Source organism: Procambarus clarkii, chromosome 81 (genome assembly GCF_040958095.1).
Source record: "Procambarus clarkii isolate CNS0578487 chromosome 81, FALCON_Pclarkii_2.0, whole genome shotgun sequence".
NCBI lineage: Eukaryota > Metazoa > Arthropoda > Malacostraca > Decapoda > Cambaridae > Procambarus > Procambarus clarkii.
Genome location: NC_091230.1, coordinates 2986491 through 3002068, shown reverse-complemented (window position 1 = coordinate 3002068; position 15578 = coordinate 2986491). Strand labels below are relative to the sequence as shown.

General features: G+C 48.4%; 1 protein-coding gene across 2 annotated transcripts in view; it reads left to right on the top strand.

Annotated features, from left to right (window-relative positions):
- Positions 1 to 15578, top strand: part of LOC123773105 (Brahma-associated protein 60) — a 201009-nt gene that overhangs the window by 75690 nt on the left and 109741 nt on the right. For both annotated transcript variants that reach the window (XM_069315598.1, XM_069315597.1), the window contains exon 4: positions 8840 to 8938. In XM_069315598.1, the coding sequence (XP_069171699.1) occupies positions 8840 to 8938 (99 nt within the window). The remainder of the gene's footprint in view (positions 1 to 8839; positions 8939 to 15578) is intronic.

Genomic DNA, 15578 nt, shown 5'->3' with positions numbered 1-15578 from the left:
TACAGAAAATAATATGGTATTCAACGAGGATAAGTTTCAGCTCATGCGCTACGGAAAAATTGAAAATATAAAAACAGAAACCACGTACAAAACGCAGGCAAATCATAACATAGAACGAAAAGGCAATGTAAAGGACCTGGGTGTACTCATGTCGGAAGACCTTACCTTTAAAGAACACAATAAAGTAGCCGTCACAACTGCAAGAAAAATGACAGGTTGGATAACAAGAACTTTTCACACTAGAGATGCTATACCGATGATGATACTTTTCAAAACGCTTGTGCTCTCTAGAGTGGAGTACTGCTGCACAATGACAGCCCCTTTCAAAGCTGGAGAAATTGCTGACCTAGAGAGCGTGCAGAGATCCTTTACTGCTAGAATCCACTCAGTAAAACATCTAAATTACTGGGACCGACTAAAGAGCCTAAATCTGTACTCCCTTGAGCGCAGGCGGGAGAGATACATAATAATTTACACGTGGAAAATAATTGAGGGGCTGGTCCCAAACCTGCACACAGAAATAACACCACATGAGACCAGAAGACATGGCAGGATGTGCAGAATACCCCCGTTGAAAAGCAGAGGTGCAACAGGTACTCTGAGAGAGAACTCTATCAACATCAGAGGCCCGAGACTGTTCAACACGCTTCCACTACACATAAGGGGCATAACTGGCAAACCCCTCACAGTGTTCAAGAGAGAACTGGATAAGCACCTCCAAAGGATACCTGATCAACCAGGCTGTGACTCATACGTCAGGCTGCGAGCAGCCGCGTCTAACAGCCTGGTTGATCAGTCCAGCAACCAGGAGGCCTGGTCGACGACCGGGCCGCGGGGACACTAAGCCCCGGAAGCACCTCAAGGTAGCCTCCCCGGGAGGGGGAAGGGGGAGCCCCAGACCCCCCGCGCCGGCTACCCACACCTCAGTTCTTGAGGCTGATGCTATAGGCGATGGTCGTGTGCTCTGGCTCCGGTGTCGCTACTGCACTGTGCTTTGAGTGTGGTGTTAGTTTTGTGGGTGCGAGAGCCAGGAGTTATCTTCAGTACTCGGGCTGCATGCGCCTAGGGCTGCCTTCCCTAGGTGCCCTGTAAGTACTGCCCTTGGGGCTTGGGGCCACCTTCTACAGGCTCCTCGGGGTCTGCCTCTGCTGGTCCGTTTTACCTTTCGGTTTTTCGGCCGCCTGTTGGGCTCTTGGGTGTTCTGTTCTCCCTTGTTACCGGCAGGTAAGAGGCAGTTTGCACTGGTAGGGGCGCAGGGTGCTGCTCAGCTTGTATTTCCCGACATCGCGGCCGGCTCTGTTCCTTGGGGTTCGCTGTCCTCTTGCGGGGTTTTGTTTTTCTTTTTGTTTTTGCCTGGTGGGGGGTTCTGTCATTTTATTCAGTTTGTTTTTGCCCTTCCACTGTTCTCATCGGTGGCGCCCCCTGCTAGGTCCCCGTGAGTGTACACGTCCCTGGGGTTCAGCTTTAGAAGTTTGCTTGGTAGTTTTGGGCGCCGGTTTGCAGCACCCTGCCTGGGACTACCTGAGCGCGAGTCCTCTTAAGGGGGCTTATTACGGGTAAAGTAAAAGTTGTTCAATTTGTTTATAAATTTATTTCTGAAATGGTTATAGAAAGAGCTGCAACTGGTCCAAGTTTCAACATCACACCCTAAACAGAAAAGGAGAAAAAAAATACACAACGTATTATGCAACGAATTTTCAACATTTTCAAATAATTTCAGGGAACACATGTGTCAACAAAAATATTTCTATAACAATCAGATATTAAATTTAGCACATAATAAAGGATTCTATTGAGCAGTTTTATCAAAAAAAGTGTTTAGTGCAATAATATAATTATTCATAGTTACCCTTCCAAAAATGTGCATTATTTGATGTTTATAAATTTTTATAAAATCAACAAATGGACTTTGGACTAAAATGTCTCAATAGGTTTGTAGAAGCACAAACTCTACATATAAGGTGTAATTTGCATGTAAATTGATTAATAAATGAAAGCTGAGAAACACCTTGAAGTTGTAAATTACTTACCTGAGTAAAATAAGATCAAAAGTTCGGCCACCTGTAGTCGAGTGTGTCATCGACCGATTTCGTTCATAATTGGCACCCTTGCAGATAGATATCCATTGAGCAAGGTGTGCAAGTTCCATGCACATCCCCTGATAACAAACGAAAAAAAAAAATTGAAAAAAAAAAAATATATATATATATACATATATATATCCTGCACATACATATTACCAGACTTCGACTTGTATGACTTACACCAGATGTAGACGGCACTACCACACCAGCCACAGCAGTAGATGTAGATGGCACTGCCACACCAGATGTAGATGGCACTGCCACACCAGATGTAGATGGCACTGCCACACCAGATGTAGACGGCACTGCCACACCAGCCACAGCAGTAGATGTAGATGGCACTGCCACACCAGATGTAGATGGCACTGTCGTGTCCGATCCATACACATCGAGGGGTTGAGGATGTGTGAGGAGGGTCGAAGCGGGGTGTGGCTGCTGTGTCATGCCTGTCACAGCTGAGGCGGGGTGGGCTTCACTTGATAATAACCTCCCTTGTGCTACAGCGTCTCTCCTTTCCAGCCAACGACGGCGACCGCGTGTCAAATTGGCTACTCTTGCATTCAGACCCTTCCGTTTATAGGTCATTGTGCGCTAGACGCTACAAAAGCGAGATTCCAGGAGCAAAAATGGAACGCGCATCAACACCCTCCACTCTCAACAGGACACAACATGTGACTGGTAGCTGGTGACCCGCACTAGGAGACGGTTGCCATTGAGTGTATATTTGTTGTCATATATACAGAGTTATTTCCGACGTTATTACGAAAAAATTGACGTTTAGAACGTATGACGCAATACTCTTGGCGCGCCACAGCCGCGGGGCACCGGATTCTGCACAATTACGCATGGAAATGTACCATAAATACTTTAATTTATATCATAACATTCTCGGGTTTGCGCCAAAGTGTTGCCAGAACGTTGTAGTATTTTTATAAATTTTTCAAAAAGATTCGATTTTTCCGAATTTTTGCGATAAGCCCCCTTAAAGTAAACGCTCAGGACCCTGGGAATCCCCTAGGGGGCGCGTGGGTCCGATGGATGTGACCCCGGAGTCCCCACTCGCTGTGTGCGAGTTTGAGGGTTGCTCGGTCCCCTTGTCTCAGGGTGACCCTCATTGTTTTTGCCTCTGCCACGCTGCCTGTTGGGTCGGTGATACTTTCGACCCTGAGTCCTGCGAGTGTTGCTGCTTGCTTGTGACTCAATTTACCCAATCCTCTGATGATTCTCTTCGGGTACAGGCGGCACGTACGTTGCAGTCTAGGTTTCGTCTGTTGCAACGCGCTCGGTTGGTTGCTTCCCCGGATGCCCCGGGGCTGCCCCGCTTTGCTTTTCGAGACCCGGACTTGGGGGTGGGGGTCGCTTCAATCCTGGTTCAGTCCGCACCTCCTCGTCCTTCCCCTTCTGTTCGTTCTGGTCCCCCGCCCCTGCTTCCGGCCCCGAAGCGTCTGAGGGTTTCGGGGTCGGAGCAGGGGTTACTTGATCTCGAGACTCGGGCAGCTTCGGGGGTTGCCCCTTCCGGGGGGGCGGCAGAGGCATTCGAGTCTTGTCTCCCGGCCGAAGCTTCAGGGTCTGACCAGTGGGCCCCCCTTCCTCCAGCTTTTCCGGCTGCTCCGTCCTTGTCTTGTGGGGTCGGGGCTTGGGGAGAGGACTCGGCCTCGGGTCCTGTGGTGACGGACCTCGAGGCTGGGGAGGGGCTGACTTGGGGGCCTTGGGCCCCGCTGGACCCCGCCTGGGTTTTTCTTCCCACTGAGCGGGGCTTATTGTTACAAGGAGTGGGGTTTTCTTTCCCCCCCTCTGCGTACAAGTTGGATTTGGTGTCGGCCCCTCCCCGGGTACGGTTCCGTGTTCCCCCGGGTACGTCGGTTCCGTCCTTCCGGAGGTTTTCGGCTTATCGCATCCAACCTGGTGTGGTGCGAGCGGCCTTTGCAGCTTACCTCCTGCGTGACCCGGATTATGCCTCGGAAATGGATCCGTCCACATTCAGGTTTGGGACTTCGTTCCCTTTCTGGCTCCGTTACGAGGTTCCGGAGTCGTCCTGGCTAGCAGACTGCCCCTTGTTTGGTCTGGATTCCTGGCATTCCTTCTGTCGTTCCCGCACGCTGGAGTGGCGGGAAGCTTCCACGGTGCTTCAGGTTTTCCTGGGGGGTGAACTTGAGTACCTGAATGAGTGCTTGTTTGCCCCTGCCCTTCCCCGCGATGTGGGCGTTATTCAGCTCCATGTGCAGGTTCCCTCCCTTTCGGCGGCGCTCGTGGCGGAGGACTTGCGCGCTCGGGGCCTTTTGTGTTCGGCCTTGCGGTTCTTTTCCCTCCTGGAGCTGTCTTCGGATTGGCTCGTGGAGGATGTGGGGACGCTTGGGTCCGTCCCGGGGTCCGGCACCTTGTCCTCGGCTGCGCGTTCGTCGGCTGCCTTGTTGAAGCTGTTCACGCCGATTTTGCGGGATGCGGTTTCCCTGTTCTATGCTTCCCGTCTCGCGTGTCGGCAGGCGGTGCTGGGTTCCTCCGTGGAATCTGCTTGGGCTCTGGCTCTTAGGCGTTCTTCACCTTTTTGTCCTCTCCTGTTTGGGGAGTCGGCCGTGGCGCAGTTTATTCAGGCTGCGTCGGCGGCTTGTCGTCCGATGTCGGACTTGTTGGTTTTCCGGGGGTCCCGGGGTGGGTCTTCCCGGAAAGGTCGTGCCAGGGCTCGGGGTTCCTCTCGTCGTGGTAGGCCTCTGGTGTCAGGTTTGGGGTTGGCTCCTCCTGCGGACCCTCCCTCGTCTGGTCGGCGCGGTGTTCGCGCTGTGCGGGGTTCTGGGTCTCGTAAGGGTCGCCGGCCCTTTCGCGGTTTGCCCCTTTGACGGGGCGATGGGGGGGCGGCTTGCGCTGTTCGCCCGCGCCTGGTCCCACGATTCGTGGGCCTTTCGGGTCGTGTCTTGCGGCCTGCGGTGGCGTTGGGTGGCCCCTCCCCCCTTTGGGGGGTCGGGGCTGGCAGGGCAGGCTTCTTCCCCTGCGCTCTGTCGAGTCATCTTGGAGTGGGTACGCTTGGGCGTCGTCGAAACGACGTCGTCCCTCAGATGGGTTTCCCGTCTGTTTCCGGTTCCGAAACGGGACTGTGCGGACCTGCGGTTCATTCTGGACTTGTCCCGTCTGAACCCCTGGGTTCATTGCCCCTCCTTTCGGATGACTACGCTGTCTCAGGTTCGGCTCCTCTTGGAGCCGGGTGCTTGGATGGTGTCCCTGGACCTCCGGGACGCTTATTGGCATGTTCCGATTCATCCGCGGTTCAGGGACTGGCTCGGTTTTGTAGTGGGGCATCTGAGTTACCGTTTTCGTTGTCTCCCGTTCGGGTTGAACCTGGCACCTCGCGTGTTCACACGCCTTACACGGGTTGTGGTGGCTCGTTTGCGTCTCCTAGGTGTTCGGGTGTTGGCCTACCTCGACGACTGGCTGGTTTGGGCTCCCAGCCAGTCGGCTTGCTTGCTAGCCAGGGATTTGGTTCTTTCCCAGCTCGCCGGGTTCGGGTTCTTGGTGAACTGGAGGAAGTCCCATCTGGTTCCCTCGCAGGTTCGGACTTGGCTGGGTCTCGTGTGGGACTCTCGGACCGCCTCCTTGTCTCTCCCTCCGGAGTCTCTCCTGCGGCTGCGGTCCCGCCTTCGTCTGTTTCTGGAGGGCCCTCGGGTCACCCGGCGGTTGCTCGAGGGGCTGTGCGGGAGCCTGAACTTCGCGATGGTGGTCTACCCGCCGGGTCGGGTTTGGCTTCGACGGCTGTTCTGGTTCCTTCGGGGTTCCCCCTTCCGCCTCTCTCGCGATCGCAGAGTTCGACCCCCGGGGGACTTGCGTCGGTTGCTGCGTCACCGGCTTCCTCTTCGGGTTTTTCGGGGTTCAGTGCCTTGGCGCCTACCCGAGCCCTCGCTCGATGTGTACACGGATGCGTCGTCTCTCGGCTGGGGTTTTGTGACCAGTGCTCACCAGGCCGGCCTGGGGCGTTGGGATCCGTCCTTCCGTCGAGCTCACAGTACGGTGCGGGAGTTCGCGGCAGTGTGGTTTGCTCTGGGGAGGATTCGGGTGGGCCGCGGATCGACGATTCGGCTCCATTCGGACTGCTCTCTGGTGGTTCATTGCCTGAACTGCGGGGGTTCGATGCGGTCCTTGTCTCTTTGGGGTTGGTCGCTTCGGGTGACTCGTCTGCTGAGTTCTCGGGGTTTGACTCTCCTGGCGGTTCACGTACGGGGCGTGTCCAACGTCTTGGCCGACGCCCTGTCTCGCTTCGTTCCCCTCTCCACGGAATGGACGGTCGACGACGAGTCCTTCCGTTGGCTTTGCCAGACGTTCGGGCGCCCCGAGGTGGACCTCTTCGCGTCGGCGTGGTCGCGGCGTCTTCCCGTTTATGCGGCGCCCTTCCCCGATTGCGAGGCCGTCGGGGTTGATGCCTTTCGGCTCGACTGGTCGAGGTGGGGGTTCCTGTACCTCTTTCCCCCGGTTCGGCTGTTGCTCCAGGTCCTGACTCGCTTAGAGACTTACCGGGGGAGAGTTGTCCTTCTGGCCCCTTGGTGGCCGGCCCAGCCTTGGTTTCAGGCGCTGGTTGCTCGGTGTCCGAACCCGAGGGTTTTCCCGCGGCTCCGCCTCTTTCAGCAGATCGGGCCAGTACGTCACGTGGCTGGTTCGATCTTCTCCTCGAGTCTTCGCGTATGGTTTTTTTGACTCGAGTCTGTCATCATCTCTATGGTGATCAGGTGGCCTCCTTGTTGGTGTCCCACCTGAGGGCTTCTTCTCGGCGGCAGTATGAAGTTTCCTGGCGGTCCTTCCGTTTCTTTTTGCGTCTTCGTCGTGTTAGCTCCTTGTCTGTTCGGGTGGTCTTGTCCTTCCTCTCGTGGTTGTTTCAGGACCGTCATCTTATGCCTAACACTGTCGCTTCGTATCGTGCGGCGCTGGCGGAGCCGCTTCAGCTTGCTTTCGGTATTGATGTTACGTCTGCGCCGTTTCGCAAGCTGTCTCGTGCATTGTTTCACCTCCGGCCTGCTCATGCGTCGCCTGAGCCGTCCTGGTCTTTGGACAGAGTGCTCGCTTTCCTTTCATCTCCTCGTTTCGTTGTGGCCCCTTCGGTCCAGGATTGTTTTTCCAAGGCACTTTTCTTGTTGGCTTTGGCTTCTGGGGGTCGGGTAGGGGAGCTTCATGCTCTCCTCCGGCGCAGGGGTTTCTGCTCTTTTGGTCGTGGTGATAGTTTTGTTCGTTTGCAGCCGTCTCCTTCTTTTCTGGCGAAGAATGAGACTGCTGCGTTCCGGAGGGGTCCATGGGTGGTTGATGCTTGGTTGGTCAGGCCGGGGGTGCATCATGTTTTGTGTCCGGTTGCGGCGCTTCGCCGTTATTTGCGCGCCACAGCTTCTGTGTCCGGGGACGCGCTGTGGGTTGATCCGGTTTCCCTTCTTCCCTGTTCGCGGGTTCGGGTCTCTCAGGTCGTCCGCAGGGTTATTAGGTCTAGCCAGCCTGCGGTCTATCCCCGTGCCCATGACGTTCGTAAGTTCGCGGCTCTTGCTGCCGTCTTTGGGAATATGTCTTGGTCTGATATTCGGGCGCGGGGATTTTGGCGGTCGAACAGGGTCCTGGCTGCTCGTTACCTTGTGAATGTCCCTGGCCCTTCGGGCCTGTGTTGCTTTGGGTCGGCGGTTGCAGCCAGTTGTCTCGGCTTCGAGTTGAGGGGTGAGCGACGACCGCCTCCCGGGTAAGTCCCTCTTTTTCTGTCTGTGGGTAGTTAGCTCCGGGGAGCCGACGGGGCTCCCCCCAGAAAACCAGCGTTGAATGTAATGAAACGCCATTTTCTGGGTGAGTCCCGGAGGCTCCCCGGCATCCCTCCCTCCCTCCGGTCGGCGGTTTTTCGCGTTTTTTACATCCAGCCTCAAGAACTGAGGTGTGGGTAGCCGGCGCGGGGGGTCTGGGGCTCCCCCTTCCCCCTCCCGGGGAGGGGGGAGCTGCGCAGACAGCGGCGCGGCAGTGTGTGACGTCACACTAATTTGCTTGTTTTCGGTTGGGGAGTTCTATCCACTAGTTCGGTATTAGGTAGCAATTTTAACCAGAATAGGGGTTTGTTTTGGGGCGCTTACCTTTCTGGGTGCCTGTTCCGGTCGATGGCAGACATAGAATGCTTCCAACTACACGGGGGCTTCTATAGGCCATTGCTCCCCTTGCCTCTCTGAGGGGGCCCGGTTCTGGCCGTGGTCCCCGGTAGGCCTAAGAACTCCATACACATGACTGATGCCAAAGTCTGACATTAGCATATCAGCCTGGGATAGCTCCGGGGAGCCTCCGGGACTCACCCAGAAAATGGCGTTTCATTACATTCAACGCTGGTTTTTTACAAATGTTCAGCTAATGTTCAAATCACATTTTAAATCACAAAGAGGGATGAAAACATTAAAGAACCTTAAAATATGGCCTAATTAAAAAAAATCACACAACCCTCAGAATGCCTTAAGGTGCTTTGCGCTTTGCAGTGGCTAAGATAAAGGATTTCCTAGAGGCAACAAAATACATTACCCTCATAAGAGATGTAGAGGTGTATATTCAGAACCAATGAAATGGTCAATACTGTATTTCCTTTTTAATGTGAAATGTCTACCTACTGAAGTTATTATGTAAACAATATAGTTTTGAGAGTACAGTATAAAATTTGTGTTGCAAGTAAACTACTTATCACTTTCATAATCATGCTGAATCTGATGAACAGTAATGTCTTGACTCTTCCTTGTAAGAAGTTTTTTTCTAATCTTGCAATTTATTTACAGGTTCGAGACCTTGTTCCGGAAAGTCAAGCATACATGGACCTTTTGGCGTTTGAGCGCAAGCTTGATGCTACCATCATGAGGAAGAGACTTGACATTCAGGTTAGAAATTGCTATACCCTCTTTATCATCCCTAAATTTAATGTTGATTTTGCCAATAAATAAACTACAACTACTGTATTAATATTCCCTTCTGTTACAAATGGATAATTTTACAAATTAGTGTAAGAGTACTCATCTTATGGTTTATTTGAAACTACAGTGGAACCTCGGCTTACGAGTGCCCCTACTTACGAATTTTTCGGGTGACGAGCTTTTATCTTGGTAAAACTCAATTTGGTTTATAAGTTTTCCCTTGAGTTACGAGTTTGTTGATACACATATGGGGAGATATACATATTGGTATGGGGAGAGATTGGGCATCACACTGAGGAGTCACACTGCTGCAGGCTCCATGATAATTCAAATTATCTAAGTGTTGGGAGTAGGGTGAGGGTTGCAAGTGGTGTCCCAGAATACTTGAAGGTGTAGGGAATTTGAAAAGAAACTAAGAGAAAAGAAATAAGTGTCTGTGAATGAAAAATCATGGCTAAAAAGTTGATCTTTCAAAATAGCAGAATGTCAACAAAGGTCGCCCCTTCTGGAAGACCTGGACAGAATAGGTATATGGAGCACCACTTGGGAAATGGAATTTAATGTAAATAAATGCCATGTTATGGTATGTGGACTATGAGAATATAGACCCCACACAACCTATAAATTATGTGAGAAACCTTTAAAGAAGTCTGATAATGAAAGAGATCTAGGGGTGGTTCTAGATAGAAAACTATCACCTGAGGATCACATTAAGAACATTGTGTGAGGGCCCTATGCTACACTTTCTAACTTCAGAATTGCTTTTAAATACATGGATGGCAAAATATTAAAATAAATTGTTCACAACTTTTGTTTGACCAAAGCTGGAATATGCAGTGGTTGTACGGTGCCCAAATCTAAAGAAGCACCTACCTTGAGGTTACCTTGAGGTGCTTCCGGGGCTTAGTGTCCCCGCGGCCCGGTCGTCGACCAGGCCTCCTGGTTGCTGGACTGATCAACCAGGCCAGACGCGGCTGCTCGCAGCCTGACGTATGAGTCACAGCCTGGTTGATCAGGTATCCTTTGGAGGTGCTTATCCAGTTCTCTCTTGAACACTGTGAGGGGTCGGCCAGTTATGCTCCTTATGTGTAGTGGAAGCGTGTTGAACAGTCTCGGGCCTCTGATGTTGATAGAGTTCTCTCTCAGAGTACCTGTTGCACCTCTGCTTTTCAGCGGGGGTATTCTGCACATCCTGCCATGCCTTCTGGTCTCATGTGATGTTATTTCGGTGTGCAGGTTTGGGACCAGCCCCTCAATTATTTTCCAAGTGTAAATTATTATGTATCTCTCCCGCCTGCGCTCAAGGGAGTACAGGTTTAGGATCTTTAGTCGGTCCCAGTAATTTAGATGTTTTACTGAGTGGATTCTAGCAGTAAAGAATCTCTGCACGGTCTCCAGGTCAGCAATTTCTCCAGCTTTGAAAGGGGCTGTCATTGTGCAGCAGTACTCCACTCTAGAGAGCACAAGCGTTTTGAAAAGTATCATCATCGGTATAGCATCTCTAGTGTGAAAAGTTCTTGTGATCCAACCTGTCATTTTTCTTGCAGTTGTGACGGCTACTTTATTGTGTTCTTTAAAGGTAAGGTCTTCCGACATGAGTACACCCAGATCCTTTACATTGCCTTTTCGTTTTATGTTATGATTTGCCTAAGTTTTGTACGTGGTTTCTGTTTTTATATTTTCAATTTTTCCGTAGCGCATGAGCTGGAACTTATCCTCGTTAAACACCATATTATTTTCTGTAGCCCATAGAAAGACCTGATCTACATCTGATTGGAGGTTTGCCATGTCCTCTATGTTGCCAACTCTCATGAAAATCCTAGTGTCATCTGCAAAGGATGATACAGTGCTATAGGTTGTGTTCTGGTCTATGTCTGATATGAGGATGAGAAAAAGTACTGGAGCAAGCACAGTACCCTGGGGGACTGAGCTCTTCATGGTTGATGGGCTGGATTTTATTTTGTTGACTATTACACATTGGGTTCTGTTAGTCAAAAAATTGTAGATCCATCTGCCTATTTTCCCGGTAATTCCTTTTGAACGCATTTTATGTGCAATAACACCATGGTCACATTTATCAAAGGCTTTTGCAAAATCTGTGTATATTACATCAGCATTTTGTTTGTCTTCCATAGCATCTAATGCCATATCATAGTGGTCCAGCAACTGCGACAGGCAAGAGCGCCCTGTTCTGAAACCATGTTGTCCGGGGTTATGGAGATGCTGTGATTCCATGTATTTTGTGATCTTACTTCTTAGCACTCTCTCAAAAATTTTTATGGTGTGCGATGTTAGTGCTATCGGTCTGTAATTTTTTGCCTCTGCCTTATTTCCTCCTTTATGGAGTGGTGCTATCTCTGCTGTTTTTAGTAATTACCTAAGTGTAATTACCTAAGTGTAGTTACAGGATGAGAGCTACGCTCGTGGTGTCCCGTCTTCCCAGCACTCTTTGTCATATAACGCTTTGAAACTACTGACGGTCTTGGCCTCCACCACTTTCTCACTTAACTTGTTCCAACCGTCTACCACTCTATTTGGGAAGGTGAATTTTCTTATATTTCTTCGGCATCTGTGTTTAGCTAGTTTAAATCTATGACCTCTTGTTCTTGAAATTCCAGGTCTCAGGAAGTCTTCTCTGTCGATTTTATCAATTCCTGTTACTATTTTGTATGTAGTGATCATATCACCTCTTTTTCTTCTGTCTTCTAGTTTTGGCATATTTAATGCTTCTAACCTCTCCTCGTAGCTCTTGCCCTTCAGTTCTGGGAGCCACTTAGTAGCATGTCTTTGCACCTTTTCCAGTTTGTTGATGTGCTTCTTAAGATATGGGCACCACACAACAGCTGCATATTCCAGCTTTGGCCTAACAAAAGTCATGAACAATTTCTTTAGTATATCGCCATCCATGTATTTAAATGCAATTCTGAAGTTAGAAAGCATAGCATAGGCTCCTTGCACAATATTCTTTATGTGGTCCTCAGGTGATAGTTTTCTATCTAGAACCACTCCTAGATCTCTTTCTTTATCAGAATTCTTTAAAGATTTCTCACATAATATATAGGTTGTGTGGGGTCTATGTTCTCCTATTCCACATTCCATAACATGACATTTATTAACATTAAATTCCATTTGCCAAGTGGTGCTCCATATACTTATTTTGTCCAGGTCTTCTTGAAGGGCATGACAGTCATCTAAATTTCTTATCCTTCCTATTATCTTAGCATCATCAGCAAACATGTTCATATAATTCTGTATACCAACTGGTAGATCATTTATGTACACAATAAACATCACTGGTGCAAGAACTGAACCCTGTGGTACTCCACTTGTGACATTTCTCCATTCCGATACATTGCCTCTGATTACTGCCCTCATTTTTCTATCAGTCAGAAAATTTTTCATCCATGATAGAAGCTTACCTATCACCCCTCCAATATTTTCCAGTTTCCAGAACAACCTCTTATGTGGAACTCTGTCGAAAGCCTTTTTTAGGTCCAGATAGATGCAGTCAACCCAACCATCTCTTTCCTGTAATATCTCTGTGGCTCGATCATAGAAACTGAGTAAATTCGATACACAGGATCTTCCAGATCGAAAACCATACTGTCTGTCTGATATTATATCATTTCTCTCTAGGTGTTCTACCCATTTAGTTTTGATTAGTTTTTCCAATACTTTCACTATTACACTTGTCAATGATACAGGTCTATAATTGAGGGGGTCTTCCCTGCTGCCACTTTTGTAGATTGGAACTATGTTAGCCTGTTTCCACCCGTCTGCTACGATTCCTGTACACAGGGATGCCTGAAAGATCAGGTGAAGTGGAATGCTGAGCTCAGATGCACATTCTCTCAGAACCCATGGTGAAACGCCATCTGGGCCAGCTGCTTTGTTCTTACCGAGCTCCTTGAGCATTTTTTCCACTTCGTCTCTAGACACCTCTATGTGTTCTATGTTGTTCTCTGGAATTCTTATTGTATCTGGTTCCCTAAAGATTTCATTTTGTACAAACACACTTTGGAACTTTTCGTTTAGTGTTTCACGCATTTCCTTTTCATCTTCCGTGAATCTATTTCCCATTTTCAACCTCTGAATATTATCCTTTACCTGCAATTTGTTGTTTATGAATTTATAGAATAAACCTGGTTCTGTTTTACATTTGTCCGCAATCCCTTTTTCAAAATTTCTTTCTGCCTCTCTCCTCACTGCCGTGTAGTTGTTTCTCGCATCTTTGTATCGCTGGTATGTTTGGGGGTTCGGCCTCTTCCTGTATTGATTCCATTTTTGTGTCTTTCGGTCTCTAGCCCTCTCGCAATTTCTATTGAACCAATCCTGTTTCCTAGTTCTGCATCTCTGTTTTGGTATAAATTTTTTTGTGCCTTTATCATATTTTTCACAAAACTTGCCATATATCTCATTCACTTCCTTGCCTAGCATCAAGTCTGTCCAATTATACTCACTAAAAAAATTTCTAAGGTCACCATAATGTCCTCTCCTGAAGTCTGGTTTTTCAACTGCTTCAACCTCCTTATTTTCTTCCAGCTTATAACGCATTGCATACTTTATTCCCAAAAAGACATGGTCACTTTTACCCAAGGGAGGAAGGTACTGAATGTCAAACATCTCTTCCTCCTTCCTGGTAAATATCAAATCTAGCATGGAGGGAACGTCCCCTTCCCTCATCCTCGTAGCTTGTTTAACATGTTGATACAAGAATGTTTCCAGGATGAGGTCTACAAATTTACAGGTCCAAAAATCTTCAGTTTTAGCTTCATATGCTTCCCAGTCTATGGATTTCAAGTTGAAGTCACCGACTATCAACAGTCGTGATCTATCGTTATCCGCTCCCGCTATAATCTCTCTCATTATTGTTATAAGACCTTCACGTTTACTATCTAGCTCCTCCTTTGACCATGTGCTGCTTGGCGGTGGACTATATGCATTTATCATCATTAGTTTATCATCCTCATAGCAGATCTCTAGTGCTATTATGTCAACTTCTTGTGGATTGGCAGTCATTATTTCCTTCACCTTTAGGTGTTCTTTTACCAGCACAGCAACGCCACCGCCTTTCCTAATTTTTCTGTCCCGTCTCCAAATTGAGTAGCCCCTTGGGAATATGACCTCATTTAAAATTACATCTTCAAGTTTTGTCTCCGTGAGTGCAACAATGTCTGGTGTCTGCAGCTGTATTACATCACTTAACTCCAGTATCTTCGATCTCACTCCATCTATGTTGGTGTATGCAATCTTCAGGAACTTGTTCCCCCTCTCCTTATTCTTCACTCCCCCTCTCTCTATTGATTTTGTTGGTTTGCCTTTATGTACCACTTTACTGGTTTGCCTACCCCTATCACTTTGTAGAAAAAAGAATTTATTTCTTCTTCATTCCTGCTCTCATTTAAATGTTTTGCCTCGGCGAGGTTCAGTTTCAGCTTCTCTCTATGTCAGGGATAAGTATCTAGGCTTTGTCTCCACAGAATGTGAAGGGCCTGCGATAGTGGTTGTTTACAGTTCTTGATGAATATGGAGTTCCAAGAATCCGGGCCTGGTGCAGAGTGCATAGGCATACTGTTTATGGCTTCTTCAAAATCTAGTGGGGATAGGGCGATGTCTGATATATGATTTGATGTTTGTATCATATCCATGAAAAATTCATTTGGGTTATCAATCTTTAGTGCATTTAATGGCTCGCTGAAAACAGAGTCGTACTGCTTCCTCAGTAACTCGCTCATTTCTTTGTTGTCATCGGTGAAAGTTCCATCTCCCTTTCGCAGGGGCCCGATACTAGATGTGGTTTTTGATCTTGATTTTGCATAGGAGAAAAAATATTTCGGATTTCTCTCTATTTCACTGATGGCCTTTTGCTCTCTTTGCCTTTCCTGGGTTTTGTATGATTCTTGTTGCTTGAGTTCAATTGTTTCTATTTCTCTACCTAACCTTCTTCGCCGTTCTTGAGATAGGGTGCGACTCTCAAGTTGTTCCGTGATTCGTTTTCTTCGCCTATATAGGGAATGACGTTCCCGTTCCAATCTGCATCTCTTTCTCTTTTTTCTTAGGGGTATGCGGTTTGAACATATTTCTAGTGCTACTGAGCTTATTTTTTCCAGGCACTGGTTCAGGTTTGCATTTTCTAGCTGTTCTTCCCAGTTTATTTCTGTGAAGTCCTGGTTTATTTGCTCCCAGTTTATCTGTTTATTATTGAAGTTGAATTTGCTGAAATCTCCTCCACCGGGAATCTGGACTGGTTTTGAAGGTCCATTCCCCATGGTTGTGATAACTTCAATTAAGTTGTGATCTGAGTAACAGGTATTTGTAATCATAATGTTCCCGATCAACTCATCATTATTAGTGAAAATGAGGTCCAGCGTGTTCTCCTTCCTAGTTGGTTCTACTATTTGCTGGTTTAAGGCAAACCTATCGCACATCCGTAGCAGGTCATTTGCATGTGCCTGTTCATTTAGGCTACTTCCTGGTATCCTTTCTGATATTACTGTGTTAGCCAGGTGCTCCATTTCAGGTGCCGTAGATTGAAGTCCCCAAGCAGGATGATGTTCAGAGCTGGATTTGCGAGGTTTTCCAAGCAGTGCTCTATTTTCATTAGTTG